The sequence below is a fragment of the Cebus imitator genome, unplaced genomic scaffold, assembly GCF_001604975.1.
Source record: "Cebus imitator isolate Cc_AM_T3 unplaced genomic scaffold, Cebus_imitator-1.0 Scaffold208, whole genome shotgun sequence".
NCBI lineage: Eukaryota > Metazoa > Chordata > Mammalia > Primates > Cebidae > Cebus > Cebus imitator.
The window spans coordinates 3,411,945-3,435,517 of record NW_016107523.1 but is presented as its reverse complement, the minus strand read 5'-3'; the positions used below and the strand labels follow the sequence as shown (position 1 = coordinate 3,435,517).

The following is a 23,573-nucleotide window of genomic DNA, read 5'->3' as shown; positions in this document are numbered from 1 at the left end:
TTGCTGATTTTTCTTATGTCGGACCACCCTTACATTCTGGGATAAATCCTACTTGGTCATGGTGTACAATCCTTTAAATATACTGTTGGACTCAATTTTTGCATCTATGTTTGTAAGGATACTGGTCTGGTTTCCTTGTGATGTCTTTGTCTGGCTTGGTATCAAGGTGATGCTAGCCTCATAGAATAAAACAGAAAGTATTCCCTTCACTTCTCTTTTTTGGAAGAATTTGAGAAGGATTGTAGTTAATTTTTCTTTAAATGTTTGATAGAACTGACCACTAAAGCCATGTAGTCCTGGATGTTTCCTTTTTGGAAGATTTTTAAACTCCTGCTTCAATCTGTTTATTATAGCTCTAAGAAATTACATTTCTTCTTGAGTCACTTAGATAACCTGTGTGTTTCTAGGAATGTGTCCATTTCATGTAGGTTATCTAATTCCGTGGTGTGCAATTGTCCATAGTATTCTCTCCTAATCCATTTTATTTCTGTGCTATTAGTAATAATGTCTCCAATTTCATTTCTGATTTTAGATATTTATGTCTCTTTTCTTTGTCAGTCTAGCTTAAGGCTTGTCCATTTTCTTTTCCTTTTCAAAGAACCAACTTTTGGTTTTATTGTCTCTCTCTTGTTTTCTCATACTCTGTTTTAGTTATCTTTGCTCTAACCATTATTATTTCCTTCCTTTTGCCAGTTTTTAGTTTAATTCGCTATTTTTTCTAATTTCTCAAGGTGTAAAATTAGGCTATTAAGATTTTCATTGTGTGTGGGTTTTTTTGTTATTGTTTCTTGACACAGAATCTTACTCTGTCTCCGGGGCTGTAGTGCAGTGGCAAGATCTTAGCTCTCACTGCAACCTCCACCTCCTGGGTTCAAAGGATGCAAAATTTCAGTTAGGAGAAATAAGTTCAAGAGATGTATTGCACAACCTGGTGACTGTAGTTAACATTATATTATATTCTTGGCCAAGTGCAGTGGCTCATGGCTGTAATCCCAGCACTTTGGGAGGCAGAGATGGGAGGATTGCTTGAGGCCAGGAGTTCGAGACCAGCCTGGTCAGCATAGTGAGACCCTCCCATCTCAAAACAAAACAAAGCAATATATTGTATTCTTAAAAAATGCTGCGAAAGTGGATATAAAGTGTTCTCACCGTGAAAATGATAACTGTGTGAGGTAATGCTTATGTTAATTAGCTCAATTTAGCCATTCTGTGAGGTATGCATATTTCCAAGTATCATGTACATAAGATGGTTTTTGTTAATTTAATAATAAATCGGGGTAAATAGGATGTGGTATGAGGTGCTTTTACTTCAGTGAATGAAATTTTTACAAGATATATTTATGTCTACTAACAGATATTTTAGTCATTTCATACTCCTCACAAAGTCAGTATAAGTTGTTGCAAAAAAAAAAAAAAATCATCTCTAGTTCCCAACTAGCTACAAGAAGGATCTGTTGCAAAAGCCTGATTATTGATAACAGATCCTTAGTCCCAAGGGGAAGAATCTGTGTTAAAGCCATTTCAGAAGCTTTCAAATGCATAGTGTCTGATTCAGGACTTTTCTGTATGGAATTTTATTCATTCCAAGCATGATATGATCCTCTATGCTGAAATCTAGTTTTGTCTGTTCCATAATGAACTTCTGTTTTGTGCTTTACATTTTTTAATGTCTTTGTAAGAATTTTTGCATCATAAATGGTCTGTCTTATTGATGGGATTCAAAATGTTTGACTTCTCCTGAAGAAATACAAGTTTTCCCACAAATGCTTTATATAATTTTTCACCTGTGTGTGATAAGAGAATTCGAGGCAGTAAATACCATCTTCTGGGTGTGATACACGTAAGGCTTCCTTCAATATGCATGCAAATCTGACGTGTCAATGTGCTGCTGGGTTAAGCAAATCTCTGTCCACTCCTCTTTCTTAGATATATGGCTTCTCTCCAGTAGGTGTCTGTATTAGTCTGTTTTCACACTGCTATACATGAGACTGGGTAATTTATGAAGAAAAGGGATTTAATTGACTCACAGTTCTGCAGGCTTAATAGGAGGCATGACTGGGAGGCCTCAGGAAACTTAAAATCATGATGGAAGGCAAAGGGAAAGTAAGCACCTTCTTTACTTGGCGGCAGGAGAGAGAGAGAGTGCAAATGGGTAGTGCTACACACTTTTAAAACTCACATCAGGCATTCCTCCCCATGTTATCCCTTCCCAACTCCCCACCCCCCGCTGTCCCTCCACTGCCATGTATGTACCTATGCAACAATCTTGCATGTTCTTCACATGTACCCCCAAACCTAAAATGCAATAATATATATATGTTAAAAAAAAAAAAAAAACTCACATGAGATCTCGTAAGAACTCAGTATTATGAGAACAGCAAGGGGGTTATCTGCCCCAGTGATTCAATCCCCTCCCACAAATCCCCTCCTTCAATACATGGGGATTACAATTTGACGTGAGATTTGGGTGGGGATACAGAACCTATCAGTGTGCTCACGTGAGTATTGAGATTGCTTACATGAGTATTGATTGCTAGAAGTTGCAAATTGTAAATCCCATACATCACGTTTACAGGTTTTTTTCCTTACTATGATACATGTCACTATGGGTGATTACCTGGCATGTTTGAGCTAAGCCTCTATCACATAATTCACACTTGTAAGGCTCCTCACCCATATGAGTTCTTATATAAGTTTTCAGCTGGTTACAATGGGTACATACCTTTCTTTTCACAAATATAGAGTTTGACACCTTTATGTATATTTACATGCATTCTCAAGCTGCTGGCTTCTAAAAGCACTTTCTCACACATGTTACACATCAGCTTGGCCTTGGAATACTTCTGATCTACCTCTTCCCTCATGGGCTTTCCAGCTCATAAGGATTCTTGACACTGGCCATATTAGACAGAGTGTTCTCTCAGACTATAGTTGGGCTACAAATTTCACATTTCCATTTCATTGTTGGAGTTTGCATAGAGACATCTTGTGTTGGAAACGTATTTCCCACAAGTGACATCAACTAGAGTTCTGAATTATTTCTTTGTGCAACAACTTCTATTATGAGTGTGGACAATTTATTTACATCTAGAAATAATTCAGCATTTGCACAGTGTAACATAACACTGGGATATGGCACTCTTTTATTCTCTCCTATTCTCTGGGAGCTGAAAATCTTTTTAGTTTGAGATGTCTTTGCTATAGACTTTTGTGGAGGAGTGACCTGAACTAAATATGACATTAATTATTTTTGTTCCATTCTTGAATTACTTAGAGGAGTTTTTTCTTTTAATTTTCACATGGCTTGATTTTAGTTAATTTTAGATTTGACACCTTACAATCAGAAAAATGTGGCCTGTGTAATTCTGTTTTAGAAATTGAGGTTCTCTTGAATTTTTTTTTTTTGGTAAATGTTTGGACATTTGAAAGAACCGTTGGTTCTTGGGAGGTATGAAGTTTTATTATATGTAGATTTTACCAAACAGATCATAATATTCACTATTTATCTATTTTGCATGTGAAAATCAGACAATTGTGTTCCTTTATTGGACCTTCATAGGTAACATTTTTTTCAATTCTCCTGCCCCATGTTTCTTATATCTTTGTCGCTTCTCTCCTGTCTGCTGTGTTTGTTTATTCTGGTATTCCTGATTGCATCTCCTGAGTCTAGATTCACTTTATTTCTTCTATATGCCAGCTCTTCATCTCAGTATCCCTTTCATCTGAATTCTAGAATCTCTATTGACTCAGTTTTCTGAAGTCTACTACCTGTATTTGTATTTTAGAGTTTTCGTAAAAATTACTTTTCCTTTGAAAGAAACCTTGTTTGATCTGTTGTTCCTTTTTGAGAGATACAACATTGTTGTAAATATTGTTTGGAATTCAATTTAGAAATTAAGGTTTTCTCTTTTTCTTCTGTAGAATGAGATTCTTTTTTCAGAATGCTACATCTTCATGTACATTTGAGTTTTATAGAATTTTAAAAAATACCATGTGGGTCACATTGTTGATATCTTTTAATATTTTATAAAAAGTAAAGCCAAAATTTTTCTACTTTTCTACCATAGTCTTATTTTTCTTAGTTGGAAATTACTAAAAGTATTAGAAAGATTGGGAGGTTCACTGCTTTGCTAAGCATTTCAGCACTCAGTAAGAGGCATCAGTGGTTACTGTTTTAAGTATTTATTGTGGGGTTGAAAACTGCTCCTTTGAATCCTCAGCTGGGCCAAGCAAGCTTTTCCTCTATGTTCATTGTGGCAGCTTGAAGTTGCTTGGTGCCTTATGCCCCTTAACTAGGTGGCCAAACCACTCCCATTAAATGCCTTCTGTGGTGAACTGTGGTGCCCAAGTGAGCCAGAAAGCAAATGCTGCAATCTACATGCTTCCTGTTCAGCACACGGATCCCTCCCCATTTGCCTGCTGCTCAGAGTTTGAGGGTCTTCATGGGCTCTTTTGAGGAGTCCCATAGACTAGCTTTGCAGGTTGACTTTCACTGATGGCTGGAATCATGGGCTGGCTGGCACTGGTTGCTACCGCCCTCCATATATCCCCATCTGCTTCCTGTAATTTCTGACCCCGAGAGCCTATTCTTCAGGCCTTAAAAATGCTTCTGTTAGTTACAACAGTGGAATTTGGGAAAAGAATCTCAAATCGTAATCTTAAAATCAGAGTCTTCCTTGCCACATGTGACGATTTGATTCACTGTCAAAGTGTATAGAAAATGCAAGCTATTTCAATATGCTCACCCAATTTTCTCCTTCCCCAACTCCAAATACCTTCCAGATAAAGATCTTTTTTCTTTTTTAATCTTGCACACCCAAATCAGACTAAATGATTTAAAAGGAAACAGAATTGGGGGGTACGATTTAGAAATCGCTGTAAATGTTAGCAGTTCTTGATCAAGGGAATGGAATTGCCTGAAAACTGCCTCAGTCCCCAAGAATAAATGCAAAAATAAGTCAAAAGAAAACAAAGTAATATAGAATGTAGTAACAAAATTGCATTTTGTTCCCATCACAATGCAAAACTCCAGAAAGCTAGGTGGCACCACTTTTCTTGCACAATATATTATCACTGTCATGTCACACAAAGGTGGTCAAAAGCACACCCACCAACATTCAAGAGGCAGGACAAGTGAGACTGTTTGACTGCTCTGAGAATCAGGAACTTGCAGAACAAAATCTTACTTATTTGTGGGGGTTCATTCAGGGTGGTGGCAAAAATATTAAAGGAAAAATATTAGAGATAGCTTTAGGGAATAGCCACAAACCTTTTTGGAAAGCCAAAGGTTTACATAACTTGTAATGATTGAATGGGTCGAAGGCAACCAGCTCTTACCCTAGGGCATTAGGACAGTAGTAGGAATTGTAAAAGAAGTTTTTCAGATAAGTCTGTTTACCCCCACCTCCATTAGCAAAACCTTTGATCATCCCAGTGTATTTAACTGCTTCTACTCATGGGTTCTGCAGAAGTTAATTATCTGCTAATGCTGTTTATCTAAAGGCCCTTGTCCTTTGATATGCTAAATAAAACCCTGGAGTAGAGGCCGACTGCCATTAACTCCTTCCAGTGAGTGGCCCGGGGACACCCCAGCCCACTCATTCACTGTATTCTGTGTGTGAGTGTAGGTTATTCATCCAACCCTGAGTCAGGGTCTGCAGGACAGATGCCCGCAGGTGGTGACCCCAACATTTATTTTGTTAATATGTTTGAAATCTCCATCATAAAACATTACCTGGTCAACATTCTAGAAAAAAGGCTAAGAGGACAAAGTCAAGTCAGGAAGTCTTTGGAGGAATGCAGGTGGGAAACACATTGCGCATCTCCTATACAACAGTACTTTCAGTCTTCTGTGTGGAAAACTGAGCTGGCAATACCTGAAATCATTATACTGATAGTGGGAATGAAGACTAATTATGGGCCAGGTACAGTGGCTCACACCTATAATCCCAACATTTTGGGAGGTTGAGGCGAGCAGATGGCTTGAGCTCATGAGTTCAACACCAGCCTGGGCAATATGGCAAAACCCCACTTATACTAAAAATACAAAAGTTAGCCAGGTATGGTGACACAAGTCTGTAATCCCAGCTACTAGGGAGTCTGAGGTGGGAGGATTATTTGAGCTTCGGAGTTTGAGGCTGCAGTGAGCCAAGATCATGCCACTGCACTCCAGCCTAGGTAACAGAGTAAAAATCTGTCTCAAAAACAAACAAACAAACAAAATCAGGTATGTCTCTGAAAATGAGCACCACAGTGAACCAGTGGAAACCAAACAGATTTGAAGTAATTTTCTATTTCAAAATCAGTCATTTAAAAGGGACAACCCAGGATGTGGGAAACAAGAGGAAGGGAATAAAATAGTGCATATACTATTTAAAAAGTTGTCTTAAAAATTATCTTTGACATTCTTTATATAGGAGGGTAATTCAATAGTAAATGAGGGAATTCCCTTATAAAAATGTTCCAAGACTGGGCAACATAGCAAGGCCCCATCTCTACAAAAAATAAATTAGCTGGACATGGGGTGGTGTGCCTGTGGTCCCAGCTACTCAGGAGGCTGAGGCAGGAGAATCACTTGAACCCAGGAGTTTGAGGCTGCAGTGAGCCATGATCATGCCACTATACTCCAGCCTGGGTGACAGAGTGAGATCTTGTCTCTAAAAAGAAAATCCAGTTAACACATGACTGGGTTTCTGACAGAGACTGTGAGAATGCATATAAGACTTCAGAGACATAATCAACTTCATGTACTCTATTTAGACCCTAATTTGGATAAGCTTGTTAAAAAAAATCCATGAAACTATTTGAGAAAATTACCAATGAATATTCAGTTTATTAGTTTTGTAAGTTGTAATAAGTGTACTTTGCTTATATTGAAAGTTTATTTACCAATGAATTGGTATGTCTAGGATTTGTTTCAAAATAATCTAGGGGGAGGTGGGATGCGAATATAGATGAAATAAGAATGTTTACATATAGATAATTTTGGGAGCTGGGTAATAAATGAGGGATCATTATATCTCTACTTGCATATATTTGCAATTTTTCATGTATTAAAAAAAAATGTAGTGGAAACTTTTTTTTGAGATAGTTTCGCTCTGTTGCCCAGGCTGAAGTGCAGTGGCATAACCATGGCTCACTGCAGGCTTGACCTCCTGGGCTCAAGCGATCCTCTCACCTTAGCCTCATGAGTAGCTGGGACTACAGGCCTATGCCACCATGACCAGCTAATTTGTGTATTTTTTGAATAGACAAGAGTTTCACTATGTTGCCCAGACTGGTCTTGAACTCCAGGCCCAAGCCTTCCTCCCACCTCAACCTCCGAAAGTGTTAGGATTACAAGCATCAGCCACCATGCCCAACCTGGAAATAATTTTGAATTTAAATGTGCTTAATCACTGAAAACGTCACCTACTATAATTCATTCATGGTAACTTCCATGTAAAAGTTGTAAAGGTTTACTACAGACCCTAGCAAAATGAGTATCAGAGCATTATTTGTCTTTGAAATGACAAAGATTTTTTTTTAAAAAAAGAAAACTACTTATTCTTTTGTAAATAACATTTTAAAGTGGAACGAAAAGAAGTTCTTAACATATTCCAACTTTTATATAAAACCTGCTTATGTATAATTTACCAAATGTTCCAATTGGAGTAATGTCCACTTAATACACCAAATCTAACATTACTTGTTCTAATAAAGGAAGACAAATGTGATGATTATGTTTGTGAGACAGCATATTTCAGACCAGAAATAAGAGTGCTGACACTAAAACTAATTTGATACTGTAAATTTCTAACTACACAGAAAAGATGCAGAATGTAGTGCTTGCTTTTAGTTTATTAATTTATTTTGCAGGAATCTTTGATTTTGCGAATATGTACTGTTTGGAGGTACGATGCATGCAGAGCCTTTTAAAATGCCTTTGTACAATTTCATCTCAAAATGATTTCATTCACAGCATACACAGAAATCTAAAAGAGACATGGTATTTACAAGATTTAATAACTTTTTGCTGCTTTAATGAAGAAACTGATCAATTCTTTTACAGTAGGAAAAGAAACATGGACATTGGGTATCATAAATAATTCAGAATTGTTCAGTCTCAAAGTAATTTTTCATGGCTTTAGAATTAAAATTGAGTCATCATTCTATTAATCTCTGAATGCCCAAGCCATGCAAAATCTACTTCTATTAAATATTTGGGGATGCAAATAATACAGGAAAAAAAAGTCTGGTGAATGTGAAAACGTCATCAGAATTAACTTTTACAATAGGCAAATACTGTTAATTCTTTCAAAAAGATACAGTAGTGGTGCAACACAGACAGTGCCCAATTTATTCTGATTTTTAAAAGTAACATTTCAGTTGTCATTTTTCTTTCTCTACAGATATACAGACACATATGGTAACATGGACTCATTCAAGGTCTAACAATGGTACAATATTAAAATAATTCAATTTTTAACTATAAAGGGACATCTTCACATTCCAGGATACATCATTGATATTTTTAAAGGACAATTCTTCTATGCCTTATATTCTTTTTGCTTATACTGTCAGAAATACATTACAATTACCTCTGAAAAGACTATATAAAATTGAATTGCCACAGAAGGTTGGATATGAACCCTGGATAACTGTGACAAAGCAATGACAAAATTTAAGGAAACATTGATTTATCTGCATAATTAAAAAGTACTAAAATTGAGACCAGCTCCTTAAAAATTAAACTGCTTATCACACTTCCCATTTCTTCCAGGGAAATAAACAAATTAGCAACACTTTCCCCACCATCATTATTAATCTGCTCTAAAACTACATTTTTACAATGCATTTCTTTGTTTCTTTAAAACTCCCTGCCTCTACTCTCTTCCAAACAAAGTATCAATTCAAAACATTTTACAATGCTTAGAAAGTTTCTGGCTCCCGTATTACCATTTTAAACTTTTAAAAACGACTCCAAAATTTAAGGGGCAATGTACTTTAACAAAATGGCAAATGTGCTTTCTAAAATCCCAGTTTACAAAATAGCAAAATAATGTAAAGTGTATAGTCAGGTCTATATGTTACCAGATACATCAAACTAGTCATTTTAAAGAAGAAAACCTCTTACAAGAAACAAGAAGTGCACCAGCTGATCCAAAGAGCACAAGCACCTCAGCAGCCAGTCATCATCCAATTTATACCCTACTACTTACATGCCAATTGTCTGTACATACCAACTGACTACAAGATCCTTTTGAAAAGGCACCTTGAAAGTTGGGTGAATTCTTGTTCAAACTGGTCATAGGCAAAAAGCAGTCTACATATGGGAGACACAGTTAAATATATCAAATTTATCAGTGTGAAGTCATTTTGCCTATGTTGGCATATGAAATTTGTGCACAATTAAAAACATGTATAAAACTTCCTTAAAATCAATCTGATACCGCATACCCCACCCTTTACACCTATCAAATAGACTGTGTGCGCTCTCTTTTCCTGGCAGGTGAAAACAATGATTGACTAGATATATCACCAAAGGATTGAAACCATGCATCTACTGTATAACAGCTTATTAACCTTGATGTGTTTTCATGCAATAGTTTTAAAGTCATCTACATGGTTTTATAAAGCATCAGACTGTTTTCAGACATGCTACTTTCATTCTGAACTGACAACTGCCAAGTTAATTGCTTCCACTTCAGCATATCACTATGAATACTGGTAAACCTTTTACCTAGGACACCAAGCAGTATATATATATATTTTCCCCTAAATTGTAACTTAAAACCAAGTGGGGTCGACCATCACTAAAGAGATATAAACCATACAAAGGCAAAGGCATATTACAGAACAGTAGGACGGCTAGACTGTTATTGAGACAGAGACCAGTGTTACAAAAACCTTTAAAGAACGTTGTTTTGGGGGCCATGCTTTTAAGCCCATCTGCTTTCTCACCGTTATTTTCACAGTTTTGCCACAGTTGTTTTATGAGAGATGTTTTATCAGTGTAATTACTACGCTTCCTTTGGGAGACAAGTGGATATATTTTGGGGAATTTTTCACATAGGAAAAAATGTTTTCAAAGCTGTAGGCAGAGTGTGAAATTATGATTCTGATGGAAAACTATGATGAGTTATTATGCCTTTGGTTTCATTATGCTATTAAGAGCAGCTTGTTTTTCCAGGTCTGCCAGAGATTACTGCTAAGTTAGAAGGGTGTGTGTGTGTGTATGGGGGTTGGGGGAGGAACCTGATGGGAGAGTGGATGGATATTCCTAAGATGATATCCTCGGGTAAAATCCTTTAGGATGGGAGAACCCACTAACTTTATTGCTGTTTATACTCACCAAAATGAGGGGAGATTCCAAAACTCCAATTCTGAGCTAAGGAACTCCAACAATGGTAGAGACCTCAATTAAATGTGCTATTATTAAGTTTCCAGTGATGCACCCTGGTGAGTCACATCATTTTATATCTCTTCAGTTATCCACACCCTGAAGTTCTGTTTCACAAATAAGGAGTGCTTTAAAATTACCTGAACTGCCTGTACATACTCAACTGACCTCTAGATACAGTTATGTTAAAGTTTAAAAGTTCTTTGTTTCAAAGTTCTCTATGTTCACCTTTCTCTGAATAATTTTTGACCATCTTTCTCTTGCTTCACAAATAATGCAGTGTGCAACTTTGTTATTGGCCAACTGTAATTCCCCTCACATTGGTTTATTAACATAAGTGCAAGTAAGTCTTTATTCAACAGCTAATATTGATTTCTTCTCAGCTAAATTAGGATTATGGCACAAAGTTTTATCTGTGCTGTAAACATCATGAATTTATCACCAAATTGGAAGGAAGGGGGAAAAAAAAAAACTAAAAGTCCCTATGGAACTGCAAAAGTTTAAGAAGCACAGCTGAGCTCAAGATTTCCAAATGGATTTTGGAATGGACTTGCGTTTGGCATACATTCACTGTGCTACTGGCAAAGCGCAGTTTTACGAGAATATCATTTATAAAATCATACTTTGCAAGGACTTGTTTGTTATTTTGAAAACCAATGGCCTTAATAAAAGCATGCAGTAACTTAAAAAAATGCATCTCTTATGTGGCATAAGTAGGTCTTAGTTACCAGTGTTGATAGAGCTTGACGAATCACTGTACAAGCCAAAGGGATCTTACCACCTCTGATTGTACTTTTCAACAAAAGGCATGATATGCCTAGTTCCTGACTGCTACAAATCACATTTTAAAACATTTTGTTTGTGTGCATGTATGTGTGTTGGAAATTACCCCTGAAAAAAGCAGCAATTACAAATACCCTTATTAATTTGCCCAAAAAAAAAATATTCTAGGTGCTTTTTCCCATTGTCCTCTTTAGCAGGAAGCAATGGGAAGAAGCACGGGGAGCCTTGGTTTTCCAGAGAGTGGTGACCAGGTAAGTCTGCTCTGGGAATTCACAGTTTGCATAAACTGTAATATTTCATACCATGATTCAAAGTTCTAGTTTAAAAAATAAGGGCCACTCAGCAGTAACTTTAACAATTGGGGTTCCACAGAAGAGCTCTTGACTTCTGTGTGTACATTCTTTCAGCAGTGAATCCATTCCCAGTTTCAAGTATCCCTTTCTCTCACTCTGTAGTGAGTTAAGAAAGGAGAAAAAAAAAACCTCCCTATTTTTCCTTTCACGGAGCACAATGACCACAGTGCCATTCCTCCTCCCCGCTGTGCAACTGAAAATGAAAGGCTGGGTGGATGAATAGAGTCCCGAGGTTTCCTTTTCTTCTGGTGGTGCTCAGTTTCACTTTCAACCTGGTGCAGACTTTTCTGAATTCAGGTGTACCGTGGCATCTCACACTGCTCACAGCGATTTAGTGCTGGGTGGTTAAGAAAGGTGCAGCTATCACAATTCCATGGAGCCCCTTCATAGTCTTCATCTCGAGGTTGTGTCCGAGGACTTTGTATGGAGCCAGTTAGATGCTCTAAGGGAGGTTAGGATTAAGGAGGAGAGGGAGGGGGAAAGTAAATAGATTAACCTTTTTCCAAGTATAATCCCAACAAAAAAGAAAAATACCACAAAAAGCAAGGCAGGTGATTGCCGACTTTAATATGTAAACCAATTAGTAAACGTATCTACTAGAAATGCATAGTTGAACAGAAAGTTTTTTTTTTTTTTTACTTTGTTCTAATTACCTTTTTTTTTTTTGGCTATAAGAAGATACATATATGTCCAGAATAGATTGCCTTCCTAGTTGATTACCCATAAATAGTAGATAGTTATGCTTTATTCCAGCCAAATGAAAAAAAAAAGAGAAATGTTCTATAGCATGTTAAATTCTGTCACCTCTTAAGTTCTCCCTGACTTCAGCCCACCTTGACTTTTCCTTACTATCCACACTATATTAAACATCTGACTAAATGTGTGCCCTCTTCCATGACAAGTTAAACTCTACAATATACATGTATTTTATATTATTGGTTCATAAATAGCAGTGGCAGTTCATAACAAAGTTTTCCCCAAAACTGAAGAGAAAGATTCTACAGTTCATTTTTCATACAGCTAAATTCATTCAATATGAAAGGCTTTTATTCTCATATTCTATCCTACATTTTTGGCATTAAAAATCCTTCATATATCAGGTTTTTGAAATGCCCATACCTGGCAACCTTATGTTGGTCCCCAGGATTTTATAAAGAAAGCCAAACTTGTATTTCTCTTCGGTCCTCATTCCCTCTGGCTTTGTGCTCAAAAAAGCTCTCTGCATCTAGAGTCAACCTGTAAATTCTGCCTTTTAGGAAACAGTCCTTACTGAGACTGAGGTCAATGAATAGGAGACTAAAGATCTCCAGATGGAATTCACCCTGGAATCTAGGATAATTGGAAATGGTCACTATGAACTGGAAATGAGGTAAGCAATACCTTTTTAAATAGGTAACAAAAGAAACAGATCTAGAGAAGCTTTGTCAGTTACTATTTTGGGCTAGGCATATCTTCCACTGGAAATTAACAAGCTGACTTCTAGTTTATCAATTTGCCTTATATGACAAATGGCATAATATCCCCCAAGAGGTAAAGAGAACTGAATTTTAGACCCTGAACCTTACTCCAAGGTATGATAATGCTCAGCCTCAATCAGGAAGGTGATCTTAGTCTTATAATATAACAGCCGCTTCCTATGATATAAATGGGAGATGGGCTTGTTTCTCTTGCTTCAACTCTTGCTTTTTAACTGCCATTATCACCCACCTGTGTCTTCTGGCTCATGACTCCAAAACATGTAGATTTAATACAGTTTTCTTTTTTGTCTCATATGGAGGAATAAAAAGCATGCTGTTAAAGCCTTCTGTTAGAGGAAAAATGTTTACTATGGCATTTTCAGAAAAGGACCTCTTTTGTCTTTCCCTTTTAAAAAAACAATATGCCCAAAAACCTAACACTTAAAAAAAAATCATATCTTACTGTTGCTGGTTTTTAATAGACATGCTCTAAAACTCAATGTTGCTATGTGTGAAATATACACCAGATTCCAAAGACTTAGTATAATAATAAAAGGATGTAAAACATCTCACTGAAAGTTTTATATTGATTTCATTGAAATAATATTTTGTATATACTGTATTATGTAAAATATATTAAAATTAATTTCATCTTTGCTACTAAAATTTAAAATTATATATGTGGCTTGCATTGTATTTCTATTGCACAGCACAGCCTTAGAAACTGAGTATAGGTAAATTTTTTTTGTTTTTGAGACTGAGTCTCACTCTTGTTGCCCAGGCTGGAGTGCAGTGGTACGATCTCGGCTCACTGCAACCTCCGCCTCTCAGGTTCAAGTGATTATCCTGCCTCAGCCTCCTGAGTAGCTGGGACTATAGCGCTTGCTAGCACACATGGCTAATTTTTAGTATTTTTAGTAATGATGGGGATTCACCATGTTAGCCAGGATGGTCTTGATCTCCTGACCTCATAATCCATCCACCTTGGCCTCTCAAAGTGCTGGGATTACAGGCATGAGCCACTGCGCCCGGCCCAGTATAGGTAATTTTTTAAAGCAAAAAATAAAGGTATGGCTTTATTATAATTCTACATGGATTAACATGTGTCTTTGGTCTGCACAAAATCTGGACACACAAGTACAAACCATCTGCAGCTGCTGCCTGGGTGTCATGGATGTCTGCCTGTACTTTGGAGGTCACGCTAATTCTTCGGGCTTTTCTCTCAATTGTGCAGGGGTCTGAGGAGTCTGTGTAAGAAGAAGCAAAGCCAGAAAGAAGTGATCCAGTCTTTCAACTGCAAGGGTGAACAGGCTCACAAGCTCTTTCATGCAACCACACAGCTGAGTGCATTTACCCTTCCTATTACTTCATGTTACCTTTAGCAAGGGATGGTACCATATTTAATACTGCTTTTACAACCTATACAGAGCAATGGTTCTTACAACTTTTTCCATCTTCTCAAATTACACCTTCTCCCATTACTTAGAACAAATGCCCTATTTCACTGTTTTCTACTTTTTAGTAGATTAGGGGTACAACTCAGTGATAGCAAATAAATGTCAATGTGAAAGCAAAATTTGGGAAATTATACTTTAGCAATTATCTGATTAGGCAATAATTTAAACATTATGGGCACTATCCATATAGTAAGGCTATTATAATGATGAAATGTGATGAAAATGACAGGTTTTTTTTTTTTTTTTTTTGAGATAGTGTCTTGCTCTGCTGTCTAGACTGGAGTACTGTGGCACAATCATGGCTCACTGCAGCCTTGATTTCCTGGGCTCAAGTGATCCCTCCTGCCTCAGCCTCCCAAGCAGCCAAGACTACAGGTGCATGCCAACACCATGCCCAGCTATTTTCTGTAGAGATAGGGTCTATGTTGCCCAGACTGGTCTCAAACTCCTGGCCTCAAGTGATCCTCTCACCTCAGCCTCCCAAAGTGTTGGTATTATAGGCAGGAGCCACCATGTCTGGTGGATATTTTAAAAAAATAGCAGTACTTGAAAAATCGGCACTCGATATAATATTATGTACTGACAGCCATGTGCTCCCAAATCAGTTCATGAATTCCAATTACCTATGTGTGCAGAAGCTCAGTAGACACTTTGAAACACAGACAAGAGCTATAGGCATCCTAGTATCTTGCTAGAAGATTGTTTCTATAAATGTATAGGTTGTCAGTAAGCAACTCTTTGTGTTAAAAATGAAAGATGGCAGCATTTACATTATTTGCCCTTAGGAACCAAAGGAAGATCTTGCGTTTTCTAATCAATTCTGAGCCCACAGTACAACTCGTCTTTGGAAACCACTGCTCCAGAATTCAAAGCAGGGTGCTCAGGTACTTAAAACACTCCACCGTCAGAGTAAACAAAAGCAGAGTGAATGCCTTCTTAGGCTCCAAAGAATAAGGTAAAATTATGTTTCTCAGATTTGCAAAGTACTTCTATAGAGTCACGTACCTTATCTCACTAACTCTTAAAACTTTTGGAGTATTTGACTGGATTTTCCCTCTGTGGTGCTCAGCTTGAGTCTGAACAAGGTCAGGTGGCCAAGATGATCAGGACCAGTGCTCAGATTGTGGGACATCAAGGTCAGTGTGCTTGCCACTGTACAAGTTACTGTGATGGGGAGCCCTTCTAAGCCCACTGAAGAGCACACAAACACATTGTATTGTTTAACTACAAAGTCCAATCCGCCACTGTTTGAGTTACTAGTAAGGGTTGGGAGACTTTCTAAGCCCACTGAAGAGTGCACGTACACACTGTATTGCTTAACTACAAAGTCCCTTCCAAAAAGGCTTGTTCCTCTGTCTCTTTCTCTTTCCTTCTATCTCCTTCACATTCTTTCTCTAATTATCATACTTGCTATTCAGATAAACTATATTCCACATGGATTTCTGGTATATATCTGTAATAACTCCAGGCATTTTATTCAAACCAGTAAACCTATTCTACCAGTAATTTGTGCTTTACTGGTGAATTTTTTTTTTACTTGAGTGGTACTGCAAACCAATCTGTGCTAAACTATATGTACTTTTAGAAAGGGCTGATTTAGTTTCAAATACAAAATGAGAATCTGCAAGTACTTAATGGAAAACAAATTTGATTTTATGGAGAAAACTGAATAGCTTCTATAAATCTGTGATGAAAAGGCTTACCAAAAAATTATAGAATTTAATGAAGTTCTACTGTTTCTAACAGAAAAAGATAAAAAACAAGTTAAAGGCGATTTGGCATATAACAGAGCCATTTATACTTTCACCAACAATATATATTATTATAGAATTACAACTACTACATTTCTAAAATAGAAATTCATTTATAGTGAAGATTACTGTTTTAGATGGCTTCCTAGTCTACTTGTTATTAAAAGTGTACAGATGTAGAGTATAAACTGCTTGGGGTAGGATCGTGTTTTCCCTTTGTAACATCAAGCATCTATCTAAAGCATTGAGCATTCGATACCTATTTAAGAAATTGTAACCAAAATCCCATTACAACTAACTCTAAGGGACTATCAGTTTTAGCAAACTCTATTTGAGTTAAATGAGCCATAGAAAAGAGTCTTGTAGGCCAGGAACCATGGCTTATGGCTGTAATCACAGCACTTTGGGAGGCTGAGGTAGCAAGATTGCTTCAGCCCAGGAGTTGGAGACCAGCCTGGGTAACATGGCAAAACCCTGTCTGCACAAAAAATACAAAAATTAGCCAGGTGTGGTGGTGTGCATCTGTAGTGCCAGCTACTCAGGTGGCTGAGGCAGGAGGATGGCTTGAGCCTGGGGGGTCGAGGCTGCAATGAGCTATGATCAGGCCACTGCACTCCAGCCTGGGCAACAGAGCGAGACCCTGTCTCAAAACAAAAACAAACAAAGTCTTTTTAATGTAAAAGTACTTGTAGAGAGCTAGATGAAGCTTGATATTAATGAAACCACGTCATGGAATATTAATGCAAGCCTTGCTCAATTCCCAGCCAAGGAGGATACCAAATAGGAACCTCCCACCTCAAATACATGGTGTTGGTCCCAAAGACAGAAGGCAAAATGACTTTTTTTTTTTTTTTTTGAAACAGCATCTCGCTTTGTCACCCAGGTTGGAGTGCAGTGGTGTGATTTCAGCTCACTGCAACCTCTGCCTCCCAGGTTCAAGTGACTTTTGTGCCACAACCTCCCAAGTAGCTAGGATTATAGGTACACACCACTAGGCCCAGCTAATTTTTGTATCTTTAGTAGACACGGGGATTCACCATGTTGGCCAAGCTGGTCTTAAACTCCTGATCTCAAGTGATCCTCCCACATGGGCCTCACAAAGTGCTGGGATTACAGGCATGAGCCACCACGCCGGCCTCAGAATGACATATTAACACTAATAACACCATTGCTAGAAAACTACAATCTGACTATACAGTATCCTGGCAGCAGATCCATCTCATTACCCCAGGAAAATTTCTTTTTTCATGGTCTTATGTATACACCTTTGTTAAGTGTCTGTTCAAGTGTTTTACCCTTTTTTATTGAGTTCTTTGTATTTTTATTACTGTGTTGTAGAAATTCTTTATATACTCTGGATACCATCCTTCATCAGATACATATTTTACAAATATTTTCTCCCAGTCTGTGGTTTGCCTTTTCATTTTCTTAATAGTGTCACTTGATGAGCAGAAGTGCTGAACTTTAATGAAGACTAATTTATCAATTGTTTTTCTTTTTCTTGCTTCCTGTGACCTGTCTAAAAACTTTTATACCTAAGTTGCAAAGATACTGTTTTGTTCGGAAGCTTTATAGTTTAACTTTTACACTTAGGTATATGACCTATCTCAAATATTTTTCTATGAGGTGAGGTATAGATCAAACTGTATGTTTTTTCCACATGGATATCCAGTTCTTCCAGCTTTGCTTGTTGAAAAAACATTACTTTCTCTATTGATTGCTTTGGTGCTTTTGTCAAATATCAACTGACAGTGTGACTGGGGGGTGTACATCTGGGCTCTCTATTCTGTTCCAATGATCTATTTCTTTATTCCTATACCAATATCACACTGTGGTCATTGTAGTTTTATACTAAGTCCTGAAGTTGGTTTAAGACTTCTTTTTTTTTTTTTTTCTTGAGACAGGGTCTTGCTCTGTCACCCAGGACAGATTACAGTGCTACAATTACGGCTTACTGCAGCTTCAACGTCCTGTGCTCAAGCAATACTACTGCCTTAGCCACCAAAATAGCTAGGACTATAGGTGAGCACTACCAAGCCTGGCTAATTTTTAAATTTTTTTGTAGATGAGGTCTCACTATGTTGCCCAGGCTGTTCTCAAACTCCTGAGCTCAAGTGATCATCCTGACTTAAGTCTCCCAAAATGCTAGATTTGCAGATGAGCCATTGCACCGAGCCAGTCTAAGACTTCTGGTTGTTCTTTTTCAAGATAATATTGGATGTTCTAGGACTTTCTGTATTTCCATATGAATTTGATAATCAATCAATCAGTTTGTTAATTTAAAAAGTACCACCACCTAACGGGGTTATAATTGGTATTATACTGTATCTACATATCAATCTTGTAAGAACAAGTATCTCAAAAATATTGATTCAGTTATGAACATGGTGTATCACTACATTTACTTAGGTCTTCTTAAATATCTTTTGGCAATGTTTCATAGTTTTCAATGTATACATCTCTGGAAAAATGTATTCCTAAGTGTTAAATGGTTTTTGATGGTATTGTAAATGAAATTATCTTTTAAATTTTATTTTCTAATTGTTTACTGATATTGTAAAATTATGTTTATATATTGACCTTGTATCCTGAGGCCTTGTTAAATTCGTTAGTTCTAATAGTTTTTCAGTCCCCTTAGGATTTTAAAAATAATTGTCATCTGTAGTATATATAATGTTTTATTTCTTCTTTTCCAATATTTATGCTTTTTTTTTTTTCCTCTTACTGCATGGGCTAAGAACTCCAGGCACAGTGTTGAATAAAAGTGGTGAGAATAGACATCCTTGCATTGTTCCCAATATTAGTGCTTTCAGGATTGCATTATTTAAGTAATAATGGTAGCTAAAGGTTTTTGAAAGATGCCCTTTATGAGACTGAAAGAGTTCCCTTCTATTCTTTGTTTGTTTGTTAAAAGTTTTTGTCTATTAGGAATGACTGTTGAATTTTGTCAAACATTTTTCCTGTATCTGGTAAAGCGATCATATACTTTTTCTCCCTTTTAATATGGTGAATTACACTGGTTGTTTTTTTAATGCTTACATTCCTAAGCCAAACTCAACTTGGTCATGATGTATTACCTTTTTTTAATATGTTGTGAATATAAATAAATGAGATAGATAGAAAACAGAATTATGTATTTTTATGTTCATGAGGGGCGGATACATAACTTTACCAGGTTTTGGAATCAGAGTTCTGCTAGCTCCATAAAAAAAGATGGGGTACAATAACAGTGAACCCGAATGTAAACTATAGACTTTGAGTGATTATGAGGTCTCAATATAAGTAAGTTCATCAATGGTAACAAACATACCACTCTGGTGTAGGATGCTGATAATGGAGGGGGGCTTTGAATTTGTGGGGGTAGGAGGTATACTGAAAAATCTCTGCAACTTCCTCTCAGTAACATGAAAAGAAAATGAAAAAACAAAACAGAAATATGGGAAGCACTCCCTCCTGTATTTTCTCAGAGTTTGTGTAAGATTGGTAATTTTTCTTTCTTTCTTAAATATGTGGTATAGTTTACCCACCAGTGAATCCATCTGGATCTGGAGTTTTCCTTGTGGGGAAAATTTTGATAGTAGATTCAGTTTCCTTTATATATATATATATATAAATATATAAATAAATATTTACTGTTTTATGTTGTTTTCAGTTTGGATAGATTATATTGTTCAGGAAATTTGTCCATTTTATCTAAGGTGGCAAGCTTACCGGCATAAAGATGTCCATCATCACTTTCCCTTATTATCATTGTAATGGATAACCCAACTTTCATTTTTGATTGTGTTAATTTGTGTTCTCTTTTTTTTATAGATCAGTCAATGTTGAAGTTTATTGATTTTATCTTTTCAAAGATCAAACTCTTGCTGTGTTAACTTTTTCTGTTTTCTATCTCACTGACTTACCTTTCTTCTAATTTGTTTTTACTTTGTTCTAGTTTCTTAAGGTAGAATTTTAGATCATTTATTTTAGATATTCCCGTCTTACATGAGCATTTAAAGCTATGAATTTCCTTCTAAGCACTGCTTTAACTATTGCATAGAAAAGAATTTGCCTTGCCCAAAGAGAGGTCTGGCTTTGTCCCTGGATCAAAACCTTGAGATTTCCTGAGTAATAGCAGTATCTTTGTTATTTATGGTGGGTCCCTCAGAGCACAAGATATAGTTTGGCTGTGTCTCCACCCAAATATCATCGTGAATTCCCACGTGTGGTGAGAAGTAATTGAATCATGGGGGCAGGTCTTTCCTGTGCTGTTCTTGCGATAGTAAGTCTCACAAGATCTGGTGGTTATTATAAGGGAGAGTTTTCCTGAACAAGCTCTCTTTGCCTGCCACCAACCATGTAAGATATGACTTGCTCCTTCTTGCCTTCCATGATAATTGTGAGGCCTCCCCAGCCATAAGAACCGTAAGTCCAATAAACCTCTGTCTTTTGTAAATTGCCCAGTCTTGGGTATGTCTTTATCAGCAGCATGAAAACAGACTAATACACCATACCTATAGAGAGTTTATGCTGATGGATGGCCCATGGTGAACATGTTTTCCACCATTTCTCATCAACTTGGTCCTGTTTCCAGGATAAAAACTTTCTAATGCACTCCCTTAGATAGGGCAATTCCTCCAAGACAGCTCCTTGAATCAATTAACTAAAGTCTGTCTGGCAATACTTCTTTCGAAGACATTCAGGCAAAATCAAGTTCAAAGACAGATTTTATGACCCCAAAAGACTAAACTGATCAATGATAAATATACACCTCAGTGACTTTCAGCATGAAACTGCACACAATGCTGCCAAGGTGCCAAATTTGGCACTTGGCAGTCATCCACTAAGATTCTTCTTTGTACCATTTTTAGAAATCAATAGACTATTTTTTGGCCAGGTGCAGGGCTCACACCTGCAATCCCAGCACTTTGGGAGGCCAAGTCACTTGAGGCCAGGAGTTCAAGACCAGCCTCACATGGTGAAACCCTGTCTCTACTAAAAACACAAAAATTAGCCGGGCGTGGTGGTGGGCACCTGTAATCCCAGCTACTTGAGAGGGCGAGACAGGAGTAAGGCTTGAATCCGGGAGGTAGAGGTTGCAGTGAGCTGAGATTGTGCCACTGCAATTCCAGCCTGGGCGACATGTCGTGTGAGTCTCCATCTCAAAAAGAAAACAAACAAACAAAAAAAACCCACTCTGTACTGAGCTTAATATATGTAGAAAACGATTCAACCAAAATTTAAGTAATTAGGTCAGGTAGTATTATTTAGATAGAATTTATACTTTCCTTAATTAAAAATAAGTCTGATGAGATGTTAAATGTTATATTCCCTGGAAATTTTCTTAAAAATAAGGCATTCTCCACTATTCTATGTATTTTTGTGATCAATCTACCTTGAGTTGCTTAAGGCAAAAATGATTAAAATATTAGGAATGAGGCAGAAAGTTAATCTACATTCAATGACTATTTATGAATTAATGAATAAATGACAGGGTCTCACTCTGTTGTCTAGAGTGGAGTGCAGTGGCGTGATCTTGGCTCACTGCAACCTCCACCTGCTGGGGTTTAAGTGACTCTCGTGCCTCAGCCACCCGAGTAGCTGGGATTACAGGCACACGCCATCACACCTGGCTAATTTTTGTATTTTTAGTAGAGATGGGGTTTTGCCACGTTGGCCAGGCTAGTCTTGAACTCCTGGCCTCATATGATCTGCCCATCTTGACCTCCCAAAGTGCTGGGATTACAGGCATGAGCCACCATGTCTCGCCTAAATGGCTCAACATGTAAATTCAATTAAAATTAATTGTTTAAGATACGGAAATGTCAATTAAACATTTGGTACATAAAAAATAACACATTTGATATCTTTAATATTAAATCATTGCTATGTAACAATCATCCAAAAATGATTCTTTCAAACCTTGGTTATGTAGTATTTATTTTGTTCTTGATGGGAAAACTCCTAGTTGCTACTAATTGCTATGTTCCTCTTTTGAGTACCCAAGGATTCTTTTGTTGTCTGAAAACTAATCTTAAGTCTACTGCAAATCTAATTTTCAATTTTAACATTTGACCTTTAAAATCCTCATTATTTTATGAGAATTACCTTTTAGGGTTATAGTTTTTACAATGCTAAGTAAATTTATAATGTTAATTATGTAATATAGTGTTTCAACTTCTGTTTGTAAAAATTATATATTCCATTTAATTACCTCTGACAATAACCCTAAGACTTACTAATTTCAGTACTTTTTAAAAATTAAAGTTTGGGGACATTTCATTATTGCCACATTAACATCAATATGGTAAATTTGTCAAGACCAGTGTAGGCAACATGGTGAGATCCCATCTCTACAAAAAAATTAGCTGGGCATGGTGGTGTGTGCCTATAGTCTCAGCTACTTGGGAGGCTGAGAGGCAGAAGGATCGCTTGAGCCCAGAAGGTCAAGGCTGCAATGAGCCATGATCATACCACTGTACTCTAGCTGGGGCAGCAGAATGAGACCCTGTCTCAAAAAAATAAAAATATTAAAATATAGTAACTTTATTCATGCTGCACAAGTTAACCTCTAGTGAAAATTTCTTCAGATATAAATGTGAACTCCCAAATTATTTTGATATTTATTTACATCATATTTGTGACATTTTCATACTCACCTTTTTTAGATGGCTTGGGTGGTACAACTGGGCCAGGTTCTATGTTGTCATAAAAATTATTCATGGCTTTTGGATCAAAGTTTCCTATAAAGAAAGTACATTCATCAGGAATTTAAGAACTCTTTTCCCTGTTATTTTTTTTTTTTTAAAGAAAATATGTAAATAAAATACATAAGAAAGGAAAAAATGTTTTCCAGGATTTCAAAACTCATTACATAATCCTATCCTCCCAATGAAATTGTGTTTTCATTACTATGAGAAAAGGCCCAAGAAAACCACTACACAGATGTATGTCTACAATGTACTACACCTAAAGAAATATTTTTCTAATTGTAAGGCTAGTTTCCTTGGGCAGGATTACGCACGTGGGGCATTTGGGGAGATAAATGAAGAAGAGAAATGAAAGGATGGTTAAACTGTTTTCTCTTTCTGCTTGTTTTGATTTTTAATGAACAAACCATGAGAAAGAAGACTTAAATAGTGAATGCTTACTTTCATATTTTTCATAATTTACCTTACGAATTTATCCATTATAAATTGAACAATGGAAGAAGCCAAATATAAACATTTACAAGGATTAATCAAGTTATATTTTGAGACAACTAAGCAACCTCAATAAATGTGAAATAACATCAGCAATTTATGTATTCTCCTTTTCAAGAAAAGGAGAATCTTAAAACAGTACCTGAGAATTTTGTCTTACCACAAAATTTTCACCTGTCTTAAAATGTTCATACCTTGGTCTAACGT

The 23,573-nt window shown here is 36.8% G+C and overlaps 1 protein-coding gene across 9 annotated transcripts in view; it reads right to left on the bottom strand.

Annotated features, from left to right (window-relative positions):
- Nucleotides 1-7,821: 7,821 nt before the first annotated feature.
- Nucleotides 7,822-23,573, bottom strand: part of TAB3 (TGF-beta activated kinase 1 (MAP3K7) binding protein 3) — a 62,963-nt gene continuing 47,211 nt past the window's right edge. For 6 of the 9 annotated variants that reach the window (XM_017548468.2, XM_017548470.2, XM_017548471.2 and 3 more), the window contains 3 exons: nt 22,824-22,907; nt 14,120-14,221; nt 7,822-11,959 (listed from right to left, as the gene is read on the bottom strand). In XM_017548468.2, coding sequence (XP_017403957.1) covers nt 11,811-11,959; nt 14,120-14,221; nt 22,824-22,907 — 335 coding nt within the window. In that variant the 3' untranslated portion in view covers nt 7,822-11,810. Of the gene's footprint in view, nt 11,960-14,119; nt 14,222-22,823; nt 22,908-23,573 lie in introns of those variants that run through there. The other 3 variants (XM_037745689.1, XR_001830893.2, XR_001830892.2) reach the window with 3 other exon arrangements.